The sequence below is a fragment of the Pristis pectinata genome, chromosome 13, assembly GCF_009764475.1.
Source record: "Pristis pectinata isolate sPriPec2 chromosome 13, sPriPec2.1.pri, whole genome shotgun sequence".
Taxonomy (NCBI): domain Eukaryota; kingdom Metazoa; phylum Chordata; class Chondrichthyes; order Rhinopristiformes; family Pristidae; genus Pristis; species Pristis pectinata.
The window spans coordinates 35965574-35986884 of NC_067417.1; the positions used below are offsets into that span (position 1 = coordinate 35965574).

The following is a 21311-nucleotide window of genomic DNA, read 5'->3' on the forward strand; positions in this document are numbered from 1 at the left end:
AGGGAGTTAGGGTTAGATTCAGAGCGAAGCTGCCTTTTAACCACTCCTACTTGGCACAGCATTCTACAGGCCATCCAGGTGGACTATACGAGGGAAACTACTGGTATCAATTAGAGATGTGTGACTGTCAGTTCTTGGCTGTAATTTAGTGTCCATTGGAACAAGAACTGGCTTGGATCTATCTAAACCTATTTGACTTCAAAACTTTATCACTAACAAGGAAGCGAGAATTTTGCTCCATCAGCCTGGAATGATGTGAATTATTGCATTGTATCACCAGTCCCCAGTGTGAAGCTGTTTCAGAATACTGTGTTCTGGATAGATCCCACTACATAGAAACATTTTAATTTAATGGATTTCCATTAATGTTGAACACTCCTTTAAATAAATACAGTCATGAAGGATCTATCTTAAAAGCTTAACAACTTCAAGTGTTGCACTGATGATAGCAGCAATTTAAAATTAAGTATGATTTCAGTCAACTGTTCATGGAGAGTATTACATAGAACATAGAACAGTACAGCACAGTACAGGCCCTTCGGCCCATGATGTTGTGCCGACCTATATAAACATCTACTCCTTGATCAATCTATCCCTTCCCTCCTACCAGCCCATAACTCTCCATTTTTTTTATATCCATGCGCCTATCTAAGATTATTTTAAACGTCCCTATTGCATCAGCCCCTACCACCACCCCTGGCAGTGCATTCCAGGCAACCAACATCTCTGTGTAAAAAAACTACCTCTGACACCTCCCCTAAACTTTCCTCCTCGGACCTTAAACTGATGTCCTCTGGTATTGGCCGTTGCCACCCTAGGGAAAAGATGCTGTCTGTCCACTCTATCTATGCCCCTCTTAATCTTATACACCTCTATTAAATTTGCCTCTTATCCTGCATTGCTCCAAAGAGAAAAGCCCTAGCTTGCTCAACCTTTTCTCATAAGACATGTTCTCTAATGCAGGCAGCATCCTGGTAAGTCTCCTCTGCACCTTCTCCAAAGCTTCCACATCCTTCCTATAATGAGGTGACCCGAACTGAACACAATACTCCAAGTGTGGTCTAACCAGAGTTTTATAGAGCTGCAACATTACCTCGTGGCTCTTGAACTCAATCCCCCGGCTAATGAAGGCCAACACACCATATGTCTTCTTATACCGCCATGCGGGGCAACTTCAAGGTTTCTATGGACTTGGACCCCAGGATCCCTCTGTTTCTCCACACTGCTAAGAATCCTGCCATTAACCTTGTACTTCACCTTCAAGATTGTTCTTCCAAAGTGTATCATTTCACACTTTTCTGGATTGAACTCCATCTGCCACTTCTCCACCCAATGCTGCATCCTGTCTATATCCCGTTGTAACCTATGATAACCTTCTACACTATTCACAACACCTCCAACCTTCGTGTCATCTGCAAACTTACTAACCCTTCCCTCCACTTCCTCATTCAAGTCATTTATAAAAATCACAAAGAGCAGGGGTACCAGAACAGATCCCTGCAGAACACCACTAGTCACTGACCTCCAGGCAGAATACTCTCCATCTACTACCACCCTCTGCCTTCTGTGGGCAAACCAATTCTGAATCCACACAACCAAGTCTCTACGGATCCCATGCCTCCTGACTTTCTGGATGAGCCTACCAATGGGAACCTTGTCAAACGCCTTGCTAAAGTCCATATACACCACATCCACTGCTCTACCTTCATCAATTTGTGTTGTCACCTCCTCAAAACACTCAATTAGGCTCGTGAGCATGAGCTGCCCCTCACAAAGCCATGCTGACTATCCCTAATAATTACCTTTTAAAATATTTGTTTTTCTTTACAAGATAATTTCATTTACTGTTTTATAATTTACATGAGTCTTTTTCCATTGATTCTGTTAACATGGGGATTCTGAGTTGTGCCAGGAATCAATAATATTGGCTTTTGTCCATATTGTTGTTAGACCTAAAATGTGGGTGTTGTGTTGCAACAGCTTATAACCAAAAGAACAAATCCTTTCAGTGATTACATTTATCCTCACATTGAGAGAGATGAGCTTTGTGGAGTATCCTTGTGTTTTACCTAGATAGCAGCTTCACTCTGGGAGTAGGTGCTGCAATGTGATAGCATTGATCACTCCAAATGATGGAGCATAAGTTCTGCTTCTCTGTTTGCATTATGTTGGGGCCTGCTGTATAGTGTTATCTGTACATTGTAATGATTCATTTTTATTCTATAGTTACTCTGCCTATGTTTCACAAATGGAAACAGGTTTCTGTTCCACCTCAATATAAAACTGTGGCTGTAATTCTTGTGCAAAGTTGCCCAGAGCTAGTTGGCTGAGCCGTCTGATTCCTTTGAATGGATCCATTGGTCAGGCATGGCCACCACTTCGCCTTTTAAAAATGAGAAGCAAACAATTTTAAAACAATAAAGATCTCAAGCCAGCCACATTGGCAATTGAACCTTAGAAGCTCAATAAAATTCCAGTCCAATCTCCAGCCTGTAATCAGCTGCTGATTTGGAAGATGACTCCAGTAATTTTGCAAAAGCTGGCCTCAGCTCTTCTTGCTTGGGGGAAGGGAAAGGAATAATTGGCTGGGTTTTTAGTTTCTGCTGGGTCCAGGCTACGAGTTTAAGGACTGCATGCGATGGTGATATTCCCACCACAGAGCAACCATCCAATGTACAAACATGGAGCTTATACTTGAGGAAAAAGCTACTTGGGGAAGTACCTTGGCAAAAGCAATATTATTTCTTCTAGTATCTTTAAAATTTGACCCTAGACCACATAAGGAGATGTTGGAGCTTTGGACCCTTGATCAGAGGCTTTCTTGCATGCATGCAACAAGACAGATGTTTGCTGTAAACTGTACAAATCTGCTAAGAGGTAAAACTACAATGGGAAATGTTCAGCGACATATTTACTCTGCTATAGTCATGAGGGGCAAGAGCCATGATTGTGTAGAAAGGTGAGGAGAACTTACTTGTGAGAGTTTACCATCTCACGGAGACCAACAGCAGAAGTGGAGCTGACGTCACGACTCAGGAAGCGACATGTTGCAGAGGAGGCAGCTTGTTGGTCATAGATTTCCACTATTATAGTTTATTTGTTTAAGCTAAAATGGCAGGCTGATTAGAAGTGTGATTGGCATTCTTCAGTAAATACCTTAATTCAAAGGTAATTCTTTTTTACTTGGATTGCTTTATTAACAAAGTTAAGGGTCTGGCACAGGTGTCCAGTCCCGTGTGTTGTCTGGCCTGCAGCATTCTAGCATTCTAGAAGCTCCTTGCAGTTGGATGACCATATCTGGAGGAATTTACCACAGTTCGACCAGCTTCAGTGCAGGTTTTCGAACGGGATGTACTGTGATCCATCTGCAAGGCTGAGAGTTATGTGGATAACAGGAGTGAGATCCTTCAACGTGAATTCAGAGAATTTGGTAGCAGATTAAAAAGCAGGGTCTTGAAGTTATAATCTCTGGATTACACTGAGTGCCACACATTAGCAAGTATAGGAATAGGAGGAGAATAGGTCAGATGGATGTGTGGCTGAAGAGATGGTGCAGGAGGGAGGGCTTTAGATTTCTAGACTACTGGGTCTGTTTCTGGGAAAAACATACAAGCCAATGGGCTGCGCATGACCCAGAACAAATCAAACAAACCTAGGGAACTTTAAGGACAGTTCAAGCAAATTTGACAGGGAAATGTGATATGCAGTAAAAGTACAGAGGGAACTGACAAACATATAAGGTGCAAGGGTGGAAGATAAAATTGGATTGCAACTATTTTTGTCCAAAAAAGTCTGATGAACTGAGAATGGTGGGAAAATGATATTGATGTTATCACAGAGACATGGTTAAAAGATGGCAGAACTGGCAACTCAGTGTTCTGGAATGTCAAACCTTGAAGTGTTGGGGTTGGGGTGGGGGCTGTATGTAAAACAGCAGATGACAATGCAATATTAATCAAGGAATGCAGTTCCGCGCTAAGGAGGGAGGATATCTTGGAAGGTTCTTTAAATGAGGCCATATGGGTGGACTTTACAAACAAAGAGGGAGTGACCAGTTATACAGTCATGGAGTTAGAGTATTTTGCCACTAACGACTGGTGGTACCTTTATTCAAGAAGGGCAGCAGGGATAAGCTGGGTAATTGTCGGCCAGTGAGTTTAACATCACTGGTAGGAAGATTATTGGAAACAAAAATCTAAAGGACAAGGTTAATCTGGATTTGGAGAAGCAGGGATTGATCAGGATTCATCAGCATGGCTTTGTTAATGGGATGTCCCATTTAACTAATTTGTGAGGAGGAACAAAGTGCGCCAATGAAAGTGGTGCAGTTGATATCGTCTTCATGGACTTCACAAGGGTCTTTGACAAGGTCCCACGTGAGAGACTGGTCCAAAGGTAAGAGCTCATGGGACGAGGGCATCCAAACCTGGCTCAGTGATAGGAGGCAGAGAGAGATGGTCAAGGGTTGTTTTTACAATTGGATGCCTGTGACCAGTGGTGTACTGCAGGGTTAGGTGCTGGAACTCTTGCTATTTGTTATATACATTAAAAATCTGGATGTGAATGTCGGAGGTATGATCAGTAAGTATGCATGGTGAAAAGATTGGTGGTGTTGTTAATGGTGAGGAGGATGTCTTTGGCTTTAAAATGATATTGATCAATATGAGCAGACAAATGCCAGATGGAATTTACTCTTGAAAAATGTGAGGTGTTACACATTGAGAAGACTAATAATGCTAACACATACACAATGAATGGTAGAACTCTAGGATGTACTGAGGAACAGAGTGTTCATGTCCAAGGATCCCTAAAGGCAGTAGCACAAATAGATAAAATGGTTAAGAAGGCATATGGGATACTTACCACATTATCTGGAGCATAGAATATAAGAGAAAGGAGTTTATGGTGCAGCTATATAAAACATTAGTTAGCCCACAGCTGGGGCATTGTGTGTAATTTAGGTCACCACTCTTTCAGAATAAAGTGATTGCGCTGGAGATGGTTAAGATGAGATTCACTAGTTTGTTGCCTAGGATAGAACTTTTCAGACGTGATGGGGGTCTGGATAGGCTGGGTTTGTTTTCTTTAGGGTGGAGAAAGCTGATGAGTCACCCGATTGAGGTCTACAAAATTATGAGTGATATAGATAGGGAAGATAGTGAAAAAGTTTCCCCTTTAGCAAAGGTGTCTATGACCAGAAGACATGGGCTTAAGAAAAGGGGTAGATATAGCAAGGGGATTTTCAGAATCATTTTTTCACCCAAAGGGTGGTTGAAAGCTGAAATCTGAGGGGTTGGTGAAGGCAGATCCTCTCACAACATTCAAGACATATCCAGATGAACATTTGAAATGCCATGGCATAGAAGACTATAGGCTGAGTGATGGAGATGGGAATTATGTTGCATGATACTTTTGTATTTATTCATCTTTATCCAACAGAGAAAGGGAATAGTGGGATAGAGAAAACTAATGTTGCATCAAGAACAGCAACTCATTAAAATTATCAGCAGTAAAATTACAAAAATAATGTAACTAAAGAAAGACAAATTCTCTGAACCAGATGGTGTCCATTTCAGGGTTTTAAAGGAAATGGGTGAGAGAACATAACAGGTACCCTGACTATAATTTCAGTCTTGATTTGAGATCTGCTTCTTTAGGTGGTATAATTTCTTATGTTACTTCACTAATAAAGAAAGGCAGGGGAATCAGAGAGTAGATAGCCAGAGTCTGTTTCCCATGGGAGGGGTGTCTAAAACTAGAGGGCATAGTTTTAAGGTGAGAGGAAGGAGATTTAAAGGGGATCAGAAGGGTAAATATGTCATGTAAAGTGTGTTTGGTATCTGGAATGATCAGCCAGAGGAAGGGTGGAGTTAGGAACAGTAACTACATTTAAGAGGTGTCTGGACAGGTACTTGAATGAGCAGGGCATGGAGGGGTATGGAGTTAATGCAGGCAAGTGGAAGTCGTACAGGTGGTTGGCATAGATATGGTGGGCCGAAGGGCCTGTTTCTATCCTGTACAGTTCTATGACTCCATGACTCTAAATATTAGTTATTGGGAAATTACTGGACTCTGTAATTAAAGATGGAAAGACTGAATAGTTTGAAATGTTTCAGCTGTTCAGCAAGAGCCAAGGTGGATTTGTAGGTTAGATCATGCCTGAAGAGGCCACTGAACAGTGCAGGGGTGTGTTCGGGGGAGCCTTTGTGAATGTTATTTATATGGTGTTTTAGAAGGTCTTTGTTAAATCCCTCATTAGATGCTTGACTAAAATGTGAAGCTCTTGGAACTGAAGGCAATTTGTTCAAGTGGTAAGGAAACTGGCTGAGCAGCAACCAATACTTTCCCATTGATATTGAAAACAGCAACCTGTTTGTGGGAATTATGTAGAGGCTGTAACAATTTATCACTTTGATTTACGTGTTGGCACAGAAAGCCCTGTATCCAACTTGGCAAACAACGTATAACAGGTAATGTCATAAGCAGCGTGCAAAGAAGCATTACAAGGCAAAGAGATAGAAAGTGGACAAAATTGCAGCAAATGGAATTCAAAGAAGGCCATTATAGGGAGATCCACGTTGGACCTAAAAAGAATGTGGAGATATAATGGCTTTGCAGGGAGAAGAATATAGACTTACCAGAATGATACCTGGACTTCAAGGGTTAAATTATGATTACAGACACTAAGGCCATAGTCCCAGGAATTTGAAATGCTAATAGGTGAGGTTTTCAAGGTAAAAGTGGATGTTGCTGACATTGCAAAGGCTCTGACTACAACTTTTCAACCCTCTGTCTACAGGATTGGGGCAATGGATTTGAGGGCCAATACCATTGTACTATTGCATAGAAAGGAAGATGGACGCTTGCTGGGGGAGGGGCAATATAAATGAAGTAAAAACAAGCCACATTCTAACTGTGGTGATAGGAAAATTACTGGAGTCCGTTTTAAGGGATAATATAAACTTTCATTTGGAAAAATGCAGATTAATCAGGGACAGTCTGTATAGATTGGTCAAGGGAAGGTTGTGTCTGACTAACAGTTGAATTTCTTCAGAAGGTAACAAGGAGGGCTCATGAAGGCAGTGCATTTGATATAGTCCACATGAAGGTACCACATGGCAAGCTGGACAAAAGTTGAAACATTGAAAGCCCACGAGATCCAAGAGAGACTGGCAAATTATCCAAAATTGGTTCAATGGCCAGAGCAAAGGGTATAATTCATGGGTGTTTATCTGACTGGAAGGGTGTAAACAGTAAAATCCCTCACTTTTTGCAATGTATATTAATATCTAAATGGAGGGGGCAAGATAAACAAATTTGCATATAATACAAAAATATGTCCTGTGGTTGACAATGGAACTCTGGAGAAATTATGAGGGGCATAGATAGAGTGGACACGCAATGTCTTTGTTCCATTATTGAGCGATCCAATATCAGAGGGCATGCATTTAAGGTGAGGGAGGTAGGTTCAGAACAGACATGAGGGGTACGTTTTTTACTGAGAGAGTGGTGGATGCCTGGAATGCATTGCCTGAGGGTGGTGGAGGCAAATTCATTGGGGTATTTTAAGAGGAGCTTGGATGGGCATGAATGAGAGGAAAATAGAGGGATATGGGCTTCTGTAGGTAGGAGGGAATAGCTATGTTGGCACAACATTGTGGGCCAAAGGGCCTGTTCTGTACTGTACTGTTCTATGTTCTAGTACATCTATAGACCCCTAAAGGTAGCAGAGCAGGTAAATCAGGTGGTCAAAATGGCACACATTATAGAATAATTCCCTTGGTCAGGTGAGAGCTGATAAGTTACGGTTGCACTGTGTACAACATCATTAGGGCCACAGTTTGACAGTTCTGTATAGCTCCAGTCATCAAGTTACAGGAAAGATGTGATTGTGCTGGAGAGGATGCTGAAGAGATTTATGAAGGTGTTGTCAGCAGTGGACTCTCAGAACTCTCAGAAAAGAATGAATAAGCTAAGGTTGTTAGCTTTGGAACTGAGAAGGCCAAGGAAAGACTTTAATGGTGTAGATGAAATTATGAGGGGTGCAGGCAGAATAAATAGGAAGGATCTTTTTTTTAGCAGAGGATTCAAAAACAGAGATCATAAATTGAAAGTAAGTGATGGATAAGAAGAGAAAGAGGAAAAGTGGGTCTCAACCCAAAATCTCAACTGCCCATTTCTCTCCACAGATGCTGTCTGAGGCATTGAGTCCCGCTAGCAGCTTGGTTCTTGCTCCAGATCCTTGCATTTGCAGTGTCTTGTGTCTCTAACTGTCAGTAGAGGCAGAAACCCTCAGCACATTTGTGTATTGGAGGAGCTACAGACCTAAAGGACAGAAGATTGCATTAGGCTCAGCAGCTTTTTTTCATTCAGCACAGATATGATGGGCTGAACGTCCTCCTGCAGTGTTGTAGACTGTCTGTGATTCTATGGAACTCAGTGTAAAGCAGGACTGTGTTATTGGGTTTTGTGTACATTGGATGCAGCTGTAAAAACACCATGATTTCCAGCTTTTAAGGACAACTAGTCCTGACTACAATGACCCCGCAAATGCTAATAAAAACATGTGCAACCTAATTCAGTATTCACTGATGTACACAGTTTGACATCTTTGGGCCGTCAGAAGATGGGTAAAATTTAGGTGCTGCCAGAAAGCTGGAAGCAAGTCCATTGCCCTTCACAGAAAAAAAACCTATTTAGCATTTGTCTTCAGTATGTCCTTTAGCTAGAACATGTATGCTATGTTTGAACAACTTGGAAGTAGACCCATCAATCCATTTGCCAACCGCATTTACACCCACATTCAGAGAAAGGTGGCCTGTGTTGGGAATCCTTATATTTGCTCTACCAAGATGCCAGTCTTAATGCCTGCAGAATATCATGTTGTTACAAGTCCTGGAGAAGTTGAGAAATAGTGGACGCTTCGACCACACTGCATTGGTTATGAGGTACAGCGCTGCAATGCAATCAAACCTTCACACCAGTAAAACAGAACTTCGTTTGCGCGAAGTGTTTTTAAGTTTCATTTTTGGAAAATTAAACAAACTAATTGCTTTGCCAGAGAGGAGCTAATTTGTTTGAAGCATCGTGCTGCATAACACTGAAGACATCTCTGAGTTTCATGGGAATGTTGTGTGATGGTGGTTGTCACAATCCCCTTTCCAGGAGCGGCTGGGGGATTCTGCAGGCGAGGCTGGCTTTTCAGCTGAAGCTGCGGATTCGCTATTAACACCAGACGATGTCGGTGAGCTTGCTGTGCGTGTGATTATTTAACTATCGAACACCATAACAGATTACTTACGGCCATTTTAAGACCCGCCACGATGCTATCATGAGACCTGGTGAAGTTTTGCAGAAATTGTCTCGGTGGTTTTACAGGTGGCAACGATATTCTACGATTTCAAAGCAGATGTATTTATCAAAGTTCCTGCAAATTAACTGGAGTTTGACGAAAGAAAACCCGTTTATATATTCAGTGAGTCCACTCTGTGCAAATAATATCGTAGACTTAGCTTATGCTAGATGCAGAAACTAATGAGAGTCGTTCTAGTTTAAAATAAAATGGAAAATCCTGTTAAATCCCGGTGAACAAGATTTTTGTTTAATTGAGGTGTTCCGATCTGAGTTCCGACTTCTGAGGAGTGTGGCGGGATACCGCACGCCTTGAATTTAGTCTGCGGATGTATCTCTCGGATCGGGATGGGTTGAGAACAAGCAGAAGTCAAGTGGTGGCACTGTTTGGCAAAATACTGACTTCAGACCACGTGAAAGTGAGTGGAGCCTGATTTAAAACCTGACATTTAACACTGCCTGCAGCTCATTGCCTCTTAAACTTCCATCGGAAGCAAAAGTCTTTTCCAGACTGTGGAGCGATCACAGCCTCAGTTACTCATTGCCCCACTCTTCCCTATTGAAGTACTGTACACCATTTTATACTCCGATGGCCATTACCTATATATTTTTTCCTTGCACGGTGTTTCTATTAAGTGATAAAGCAACTGTTTTCATTTTGTTTTGTGTCTCCACAGCTGGCGGCCGCTGAGGACTTCTCCCCAGGCTCCACCGGGACTGCCAGTGCTGTGACTTTTTTTTCCCTCTGACCGGTTTGACATTTGGTGGTGTTGTATACGTTCATTGCCGCTTGCCCCAGAACACTGCCACACTCGCGCAGACAGGAATGATGAATAAGCAAGTGCTTTCTGATCACAAGCTGGCATCTGTTGCTCCAATGATAGAGTGCAACGATGTGGAGAGGAAGGACATGGAGCTGGTTCTGGTGAAGGAACGCAATGGGGTTCAGTACGCAAACACTGCCATCATCAACAGCTCGGCCGGGAGAGAACAGGAGGGCAGGGAGACCTGGGGGAAGAAGATCGACTTCTTACTCTCCGTTGTCGGTTTTGCCGTAGACCTTGCCAATGTGTGGAGATTCCCCTTTCTCTGTTACAAGAACGGAGGCGGTGAGTGAAACTTTCTTTTAATTTTCCTGTTCTGCTTGAATTGGTTTGAGGGAAGATTGATATTGAAAGCAGCGACCGGTTTGTGTGTCGAGCCAGCTGTGGTTTCTGTGAACGGAGAAGGAAGGGGTTCTTTCTAATGTCCTCGCCAACCGGAGACGGTGTAAAGCTACATACAGTCTGAGTTCAATCCGATAAACCACTGGGGACAAAATCCAACCCACGTAAAACACTCCCCGTACCCTCTTCGTGACAGATCTGTCACTTTCTGAAGCACAGAGTGGAGAGAGCTGCACTTAACGGAGCATCGGTTCCAGCTTTAGCCATTTTAGGAGCGCATTCTTACAACTGGTTCTCTTCACTAAAATGGTGTTATAAGATATTCCTCTGATACCGGGGATGGATGTAATCCAAGGACGGGTAACAAAAGGTCACACATACAGTTCTGATTATCTCAGCACAGTCGCTGGAACAACATATCCCCAGTTCAAATGCTTTCCTGGGGCGAGCGAAGAATGGAAACATTGTCTTGACGTTTTATTGATGTGATGCTTCTAACTTTTCATTGGTGAAATCGTACACCACACCTAACCCCGGTCAAGCGGTGGTTGGAACCAGAATCGCTGGCTGCCACGGAATGACTAAAGCGCCGGTGATACTGGTCCTCAATTCCACAAATAAATGCATTGTGCTCTTCCTCTTTTCCCAGGTGCATTCCTCATCCCTTACTTGTTATTTCTGTTAATCGCTGGAATGCCCTTGTTTTACATGGAGCTGGCACTGGGACAGTACAACCGCGAGGGCGCTGCCACCGTCTGGAAAATCTGCCCTATATTCAAAGGTGATTTGTCTTTGCTGTTTTCAGCAGAAGTAGCGTATTAATTCGCATGTCTCGCGTGGAATTTTAGTCAGATAGCCAGCCAAATGGAAGTTTTTTGTACTTGATAACACCATTTTGTTAACATTTACAACACCCGTGCGCGTAAAATACCCGTGAGTCTGGGATTGAATGCAAGGCGTGTGACACTGTCCATCTTAAGTCAGTCTGCTCAAGCTAATCACAGACTCTGTGCTGCTTTCGAATTTTCACACACTTGTACAAGGGTATGATGTATCGTTGAATTCATGGAGTCTACTTTGCCTGCTTGTGGAATTGATCTGCCCTGGTTATTCCCGTGGGGCTGGAAGGTTTTGGGAAGGTAATGGTGCACTCTCCGAGTATCCCATTCCAGATTCCCACTGCTTTGGCTAAATGCCTGATGATTTAGTAAGGAAGAGCTGACCATTCAGGCAAACCCCTGCTCCATAGATCTAGATCGGAGCTATGTTCGATAAAAAAAACATTTAAATAGTGTATTTTTATGTATTAGATTGTGTGCAAAACTGACAATGATTTAACCTGTGGGGGCGTTGCGTTTGTTAACGAGGTTATTCATCAATAATTACCAATTGTTAATTAACGTGCATGTCCATTGGAGAAGTGAAACCAGTGACCCTTGTACAAACCAATGTCTTCAACAACTCAGGTGCACCCAATTGAATAGCTTTGAGGACGGAAGTTGATGTGAGTGTATTTTAGCTGGATGTAAGATTAAATCTTTTGTTTTTGAAATTGCTCTTAATTTCTCAACTGTATTTTTCAAACCGGCGTATCTAAGACTGGGACAATTTTAATAATGCGGCAGCAACAAAATTATCAACTATGCAGCTTCAGCAAGAGCTGACACTAGTTATCACATAACCAAACCTCCTCATGGTTTGGTGGGTAAATGCACTGCAGAGTGCAGCACTGCTTCACAGACTTCTGAGCTGCCAGGAATCCTGCTGGTCAGTAGATACCTTGACCCGAGTGGAAGCCCCTCCCATCCTCCACCAGAGGGAAACAGCTTCAGTATGTATGATATGAGGGCTTTGGCAGAGGTCGGTCATTCTGCCCTTTGAAAGGGTCCCACTGTTCAATGAGATGTATATTCTAAACCCAAAAATCGATATGAAACACCTATTCTTAGCAAAAATATTTAGCAATCACATAAAAACGAATAAGACATGAAGCCTGTTGAACCTCCTGCTATTCAAAAAGACCATGGCCAGTCCTAGTTTACACCCCCCACCCCCCAAATCTCTATATCTCTTGATTCCTTTAGTGACCAATAATGTACCAATTTCAGCCAATGAGTATATCTACACAATAGCTGAGCATTCACAGCAATTTGGTGCAGCGAACTCTGATAATTTCCAACTTTGCATCTGGAAATTTCACCTCACCTCAGTCCCAAAATTGTACACCCATCTTCTGAAAATATCACCCATGAATTCGAGACTATCCATCAGGAAAAAACAGCTGCTGTCTATTTACTCTGTTACTCTCTTTTAGAATCTTGTATTTCAATGAGATCATTTCTCAGTCTACTCAGATTTGAAAATTATTAATTGAGCCAGCACCTTTAATTGTTTGCGCAGAGTTCCACACTTGCAGCACCCTTCTGAAAGGGATCTGATTTTAATGTTATGTCCCCTCACTAGTGAGGAAATTCCCTCATCAATTTATTTCAAATTATGTGATAAAATAAACTATCTTTTGTCCAGTTATATTGCAAAGGGCCTCGTCTTTGCCATTTCTCTTAAAATTTCAGCTTTGGAATCCCAAACCTGCACAACACCGTGTCCAAAGTCAATAATGTCCTTTTGGTGATATGGTTCTGGGAACTGCACCCTGTATTGCTGATGTGGTCTAACTATTGTTCAGTTAGAGCAAAGCTTCCTCACTTTGTCAGGCCATCCAGCTGTAAAGGCTAACAGTTCATTTGCATTTTTTGACTTTTTTTCTGTACACAATTGTTAGTAGTCTGTGCACATGAATCGCCACATCTCTTGAGATGTCCGCTGTTCTCAGATTTTTGCTTTTTACCTGGTTCACCAGACACAACTGGAGGACAATGGTTTAGTTGGGGAATGAAGATTGTAACTTTTACTAATTTGTAGAACAGAGAACAGTACAACACGGGAACAGGCCCTTCGGCCCACAGTGCCTGTGCCGAACACGTTGCCAAATTAAACTAAATCTCTTCTGCCTGTACATTATCTATACCATCCCTGCATATTCATGTGTCTATCTAAAAGCCTCTTCAGCACCTCTATTGCCAATACTGTGTTACATTTTTATATTTCCCATCTTCACAATGTGATCAGTTACACCATTTTGTAGGCTACTTTACTTTAAAATCCCACCTCACTCATGTTAGCTGGCGGGAGCAAAGATTACTATAAACCTGAGTGGGTCAGAGCATTGTGACACCTCTGGTGTCTGCTGTGCTAAGGTATCGCGTCATTATCATTTTAGTTGAACATGGTACCTAAAGATGAATGGAAGTAGAAAGAGACAGGTGGAGGGAGAAACAAAGCTACATCCCTGCTTCTTGCTCCCATTTGCCAGGTACTGGTTCTGTGGAAAGATTGGCCCCTCAAGCCCAGGAGGAACCATAACGTCTGCAGAATTAGCTTCATGGAGTTCATAAAAGAGACTATTTGACCCATTGTGTCCTCATCAGGCAAAAATAGACTTTGGGTTAATTCCACTTCCTGGCTCTTGGTCCATAGCCCCGCAAGACTCATCCACATACTTTTTAAATGTTGTGCGAGTTTTTTCCCCACCACTCAGACGGAATCCTGGACCCCATCGCTTCTTGAATGAAAATAACTTTTTCTCAACTTCCTCCTGATGTTTCTATGAATTAACTTAAATTTACATCCCTTATACTGACCACTCTGTCAAAGGAAACTGGTCCTTTCTGTTGGCCCTGGCCAAGCATCTCATACATTTATACACCTCAGATAAATGTCCTCTTACTCTCCTTTGTACCAATGGAAAATAAAGCCCATTGTCTCAGAAAATTCATTGTCTCACAGTCTCTCCCCATTAGTAGAATTCTCCAACCCTGGCAAAGCCTTGCCTATTTCATCTGCAGCCTAGCCTATGCTGTAACTTCCTTCCTGATGTGTGATGGCCAGAAAGGTATTCAGTGCTCAGTTATTGCATTTGATTTGCCGGCTCTTATGTTGAGAAACCAGCCTGGATTCTTGTAATCCAGGATGCCCCTGCTGGCAACTGATAGGTGAAGATAGGTTGAGCAACCACTATTCAACAGCTAGAAAACACTCAGCTCTTGGGTTTATGCACGTGAATGGGCAGATCTGTATATACCCATGGAACTGTATCTTAAACGGAGTGTGTGGGTGTGTTCTAGTTGCAAAAAGAAAGAACATGGGGTGGAAAACATGGCATGTCACAAAAAATAGCTAAAGTCCTCCATGAACATTTTTTTAAGAAAAATATACCAACACTGAAAATCAACTGTTGGATACATCCTACAGAAAAGTTCTTATGTAATTGTCTTTAAAATGGATGGCATTTGTCAGCCTCTATTAAGCACTATAAAATTATCTTAAGAATTTACAGTTTTGTCATTTTCAAGAAGAACAGAGCAAAAATATATTGAATCTATGTGATGAAGTCCAATACATTTCAGTTAACAATCTCATAATAAAAAAAATTAACATGATATTTAAACCCCATAATATTCCAATTCTGGTGGCATAACTAAAATTTCTGGCAATATTCACATTCTTGCTCTTATTGCACTAATTCGGACCTTTAAGGTGTAAATCAAGGCAGGTAACAGTTTAAGTCCGCTTCCTTTTAAAAAAATACTGACATTTGCTCATCCATGTAATTGCATAAGGATTAAATTCACTACCTTGTTAAGAGATGATAAGGCTCTTATGAGAAATATTATTTGACAAATTTATTCCTGATGGTCGTCCAAGCACTTGTTTCAGTTTCAGCCAAAGGTTGCGCTGTAAAATAACTTACTTAACAAAAAAAATGTGTGATCTGGTAAGCCCATATAAGCCAGTGGGGATGCTTGGAAAAAGGCATGTTAATTGCTAAAGAAATTTTGATTCAATTAAGCAAATCTGAGGAAGAAATTATGGCAGTTTAGCTCATGCAATTTAGAAAAATCCATGCTAATAGTAACAGTGTTGCCCAGAGTCTGAGTTGATGCATTGTGAGTATACCTATGATTAAACAAATGTGCCCATTGACAGTCTGAGATATGGCAATTAGAAGGATCCTACATCCAATCCTCCCTTTGTGTTGAGTGAGATCTTGTTGGTTTGTGTTGCGTTACCACTGCAGGAGAAAAGGGGAAGAATATTTGTGAGATTTGAAAAAAAGATGGAATATATAAAAAGCAGACTGGTGATTAGCTGTGCACTTGCAGCTTGCACTTTAAGTGTTTATAGTTTGGAAGACCAAGGAATGATGCCAAAGGAACACTTGCTTGCATTATTCCTGGTATTTATACTTCCAGCACCATAAAGAGAACTAGGATAGTGCCCTGTTTTTCAACATCTGCAAAACAGTTCTTTGGCACAAAAGGTTTTATGCAAGCACAAATTGTGGATGTTGACATTTAGCCATTATTCACACAGTGAATACATTTCAAAAGGGCAGTTGCTGCAGTGCCTTTGCAACATTGTTTGGTCACAAAGTCAAACTTCTACTTTTATTACCAGGCTGGACATTATATCATTAATGTGCAAATGAGGCATAGAAAAGGTCATTGCAGGTAATTTTCACTGTTAAAATATAAGTTCTCAATCAGTACTCCTGAGTTTAGTTTTATTGTTCAGGTAAGTATTTCTTGCTAAATAACAGAATGTAATCAATATGTTCTGCTCAGAAAGTCCAAAATGCATTCAATTTGTTTGCACAGAAACCATTAGAAGTGCATTTTTTTATTCTGAAAACAAACTAAATATTCTCCAACACAGAGTCCACGGCGGAGGGAAAGTCAAAGTGTTCTGCTACATGAGGGGAAAGATCCTTTATTGTAATTGATATCATATTCAAGAGAACTAGAGTGTCAAGTATCTTTGACATGTTTAAAGTGGTAAACAGCACAAATGTTAAAATGAACTAACAATATCTAATGGATGAAAGCAAGTTTTACAACTACGCCATACGCTGGCCTGTAAAACATTTCCGGGATATGATGGCATTCTGAGTGTCTATCACCAAGATCTGGATTTCCTTGCTGAAGTGGATGGCCAATGATTTTCCATCTGAGCTCTGCTGCTCATTTCCTCACAAGAGTCCAGTGGCAGAACATGAACTTTTCCAATCCCCCGTCACTGACATTGGGGAGTCTGCCTGCTGAACCTGCTCCAGGTTAGACCTGCCCATAAATGATGAAACCATTAATTTCAATGGCTGTGAAATGTGGGTAAATAACCATAAACCTATTTTAATTCATTTTTATTAGCCTTTTATTATGTGTTTTAATTTTAAATTCTAAAATGTTTAATTTTTCATAGTTCTTAAATGCCTTTGAATTTTTCTTAATGAGAGGGACATTCAGAAACATTCAAAGTTATCGACGGTTTTAAGAGCCGGCTAACGCAAGTGCACATCTTAGAAACTTACCAATTTTTTTTAGCTGTCTTGTGGATGCAGCTTGTTCTGAATTTCCTTCCTTCCCCTACACTCTGCATTGCATCATACAAGGTCTTTTACTGTGCAGGGCTTCTCCATTGAATGCTACACAACAGCAAGTCAACACCAGCAGATCTGCAAAACATCAGTATATACTTGCCCTATTAGTCAGCAAGTTCTGGTCTGTGATTACCATGAAAGGTATGAACTACTAGGCTAAATTTTTTTTTAATAACTGGAATTAGTTTTTGAAGACCCTAACACACCCGTGGAGCTCTTGACATTGTGTTTGATGGGACTAGAGAGAAGGAAAGCTTAGTTATTGTTTTAACATTTTGTAGTGGATTGTGAACTGTAACATGGTTAAAAAAAATTAAATAACTACATTTTTGCTTTTAGGTGTGGGCTATGCTGTGATACTGATAGCACTATATGTTGGCTTTTACTATAACGTCATCATCGCTTGGTCTCTGTACTATCTCTTCTCTTCGTTCACCTCTGACCTTCCATGGGTACACTGCAATAACTACTGGAACAGTCAGAACTGTACTGACCCAAAACTATTCAACACCTCATTACTGGGAAATGGAACCAAATATTCAAAATATAAAATCACACCTGCTGCGGAGTATTATGAGTAAGTTGAATCCTTTGTTTTATTTATTCTTGAAAACTCTGATGTATGAATCAGACTTGAAAAATCTTTTATGTGTTGATGCCACTGATTCACTGCACTGGCACATAGTTCAAGGTCCATTAAATCTTTGGGAAATCTGGTTAAACTTTCTGTGCTTTTGAATGGAGAAAGTTCATGGCCACTTATGTTACGGCTGGTAAACAATTAATCACGTTGGCAAATGGTCTTTCTGACTGTTTTTTTAAAAACTGCCAAACGTTATTTGCATCAGTTTACCCTAATAAAGTAGTTTATAATCTTTGTTTATTTTAAAACAGCTGAAAAGTGGAAAAGATTGGTGATGGCATTTGTTGTAATAAACCAGTGAACTTTCTACAGCGTAAGAGATCATACTGACAGAAACCAGTTAATATTTGAAATACATGCACCAATGCTTTGGATTTTAAGTTTTTAATTACTATTATTTAGTTGGGCATTATTGTGGTAACAGCTAAGGTTTCATGAAGATTATAACATATCTAATATTGTGATCAAATGTTAAGTAACTCTAATGAACCAGATGCGCCAGCCCTTTGTTAGTTTTAGGTGCCCATAAATTTTCTCTGTGGATTTGTTTGACAAGTTGCTGTCAGCAGGATGTTCAAAAGGGCACCCGTGACTTGTGTGAATGGGTCAAGTGACTGTGTATTGCCTTAGCCAAGTAGAAAGAGAGTTTGTCACATAAATTAAAGTACTGCATTCAAAGTCAAATTAGATATAGAAAGGGAAAGAAACATAGGATTGAAGGTGTTAAGAGACTGAAAAGATAAAAGTGGAATTTTAACTATTGTTGTAGAGTTAATTTCTTTTAAATTCTTTAGCAATGATTAAAAGCTGAAGGAATGATACACCACATCTGTGTAAGTTAAAATTCAGTGCCAGAGAATTGATTGACTGTAATTCAGATATGATTTGCCCTTTAACGTATTCTTGGATTAGAAAGGATAAACTCTAACATTCTGTGATGAGTTTAATCTGTTTCTGTTCCAAACCTCAAGTTCAATACATTTGAGTAGAGAGGATTGTTAGACATGGTACAGTAAATTCTGTATTTTGCACTGTAAACTGTGTATCAACTTTCCCTATGTGTTGCCATATGAATGTCGAAATGGTTATTTTTGTCTGGTCCAAGAGTTTGGATTTTCTAAAGTGTTAAATTTGAAAAAAACTCTAAAAGGAGATGGTAGATCCTTACTTATTTGTACAAAGATCCTATTACATGTTTTGGGTGCCCTGCAGTAATGCCAGAAAAAACACCATGCTCCAGTTTAGAAACAAAAACAGGAAATGCTAGAAATACTCAAGAAGTCAGGCAGTATCTGTGGTGAGATAAGTAGTGTCAACATTTTAGTTCAATTTTTTATTGGTCAGAAAACTAAAAAATAGCAACAAACAATCTGCTGAAAGAAATCGAGGGTCAAGCAACGTCTGTGGAAGGAAAGCAATTGTCTACGCTTTGAGTTTAAACCCTGCATCAGTCTTGATACAGGGTTTCAACCCAAAACATCGACAATTCCTTTCCTCCCACAGATGCTGCTCGACCTGCTGAGTTTTTCCAGCAGGTTGTTTTTTGCTCCAGATTCCAGCATCTGCAGTCTCGTGTCTCAACTAAAAAAGCAAGCTTTTTTTTTGAATGCAGAGAGGGGGAAAGATGGAGAGAACAAGGAAAATATCTGTGATAGACTGGAGGCTAATATTTACCAGGTAACAATTACTTTCAGCAGTGGGCGTTAGAGAGGAAAAAAAAACTAAAAGAACGTGGTGGAACTATCAGGCCCAGAGACAACAGTTACTGGAAATCTGAATCATGTAACGTAGCAGTTAGCGCGACGCTATTACAGCGCCAGCGATCAGGGTTTGATTCCTGTCACTGTCTGTAAGGAGTTTGTATGTTCTCCCGTGTCTGCATGAGTTTCCTCTGGGTGTTCCAGTTTCCTCCCACATTGCAAAGACGTACGGGTAGGTTAATTTGGGTTTAAAATGTGGGGTGCGGACTCGTTGGGCCAGAAGGGCCTGTTACCACACTGTAAGTAAAATTTAAATTTAAAAATTAAAAAACTTAAATTTAAAAAATTTGTATTTAATGAGGCCATAAGAACAGGAGCTGGCGTAGCCCCTCAACTTTGTTCCCTCGTTCATGAGCAATCCAGTCGTGGCTTCAACATTACGTTCCCGTGCTTTCCACATTTCCCTTAACTCCCTTGTAGTATAAAAGTCTTTCGATCTCTGCCTCTTCATTCTGAAGCAATGCCCCTAGTTCAAGATAACCACACTTGGGGAAACATCCTCTCAGTCTCCCACAGAATCTTATATGTTTCAATAAGGTCATCTGTTATTCTTCAATACTCGAATGAGTATTGGCCTAAATTGCTCAACTGTTCTTCTCACGTCAATCCCTTCATCCCAGGAATCAACCTAGTGAATGTTCTCTGCATTACCTTGAATGCGAGCATATTTTTCCTTAAATATGGAGACCAAAACTACAGTATACACAGTATTCCAGGTGTGATCTCGCCAGTGTCCAGTAAAGTTACATCAAAGATTCCCTATTTTTATATTCATACCCTCTGCAATGTTCCAGAGGCCTTCCTAATTACTTGCTGTACCCACATGCTACCTTTTCTGTGTATCAGTTACTAGGACTCCTAGATTCCTTCGTACTAGGACATTTTGTAGTCTCATTCCATTTAAATAACAACTTGCTTTGTCATTCTTCCTTTCCTACATTTGCCACATTATAGTCTGTCTGCCACCTTCTCGCCCATTTGTTTAACCTGTCCATATAATAATTGTAGGGTCCTTGCGTCCTTCTCACAATTTGCTAACCTACCTATCTGCATCATCAGCAGTTTTGACCACAGTACATTTGGTCCCTTCAGTCAGGTCATCAATATAGATTATAAATAGTTCAGGCCCCTGCACTGATCCCTATGGCACCCCACCAGTTACTGACTGCAAATCTGAAAATGATCCATTTCTCCCGATTCTCTATTTGCTGTTAGTTAGCCATTCCCCTATCCACGCCATTGTACTACCTCCAACCCTGTGCTCTGTTGTGAGTAAACTTTCATGTGGCATCTTATCAAATGTTTCACAGAAATCCAAATATGTGATATCTATTGATTTCCCCTTTATCCACACTGTGTGCTGTATCCTCAAAAAGTTCCAGTAAATTTGTCAGGCGCAGTTTCCCTTTTGTCAAACTCTTCTTGATTCATCTCATCATTTTGTGACTCTCCTGGTTTACCCACTTTATAATAGATTTCAGTCTTTTCCCAATGATGGAAACAAAAGATAATGCTGAAAATACCCAGCTGATCAGAGAGCATCTGTGTAGAAAGAAGAACCAAGTTAATGTTAAAAGGTGGATGACCGGCCAGCTCTGACATGAACAAGAAAGGCCGACTTCCTGAAGTTGCTGAATTCAACATACTGTCTTCAGAGAAGCTGCCTGATCTGCTGGATATTTCCAGCAATCTCTTTAGTTCAGATTTCCAGTAACTGCAGTGCCCCATAAATGGCAGTTCCAACATGTTTTTTGTTTCTTCTCTCTCCCTCTCTGCCTCCCTCTCTGTCTTGCGCATCTGGCACCAAACAAAACTGTTGTCTGGGCAAGCCTTAGCCTCCACCCTATCACAGATATTACCACTGTTCTTTCAACCTCGGCCTCTTTTGCAATTTT

General features: G+C 40.8%; 1 protein-coding gene across 2 annotated transcripts in view; it reads left to right on the forward strand.

Annotated features, from left to right (window-relative positions):
• Positions 1–9710: 9710 nt before the first annotated feature.
• Positions 9711–21311, forward strand: part of slc6a2 (solute carrier family 6 member 2) — a 113559-nt gene continuing 101958 nt past the window's right edge. The window contains exons 1-4 of one of the 2 annotated variants that reach the window (XM_052028027.1): positions 9711–9770; positions 10029–10460; positions 11167–11298; positions 17353–17590. In XM_052028027.1, the coding sequence (XP_051883987.1) occupies positions 10178–10460; positions 11167–11298; positions 17353–17590 (653 nt within the window). In that variant the 5' untranslated portion in view covers positions 9711–9770; positions 10029–10177. Of the gene's footprint in view, positions 9771–9826; positions 9916–10028; positions 10461–11166; positions 11299–17352; positions 17591–21311 lie in introns of those variants that run through there. The other variant, XM_052028026.1, reaches the window with a different exon arrangement.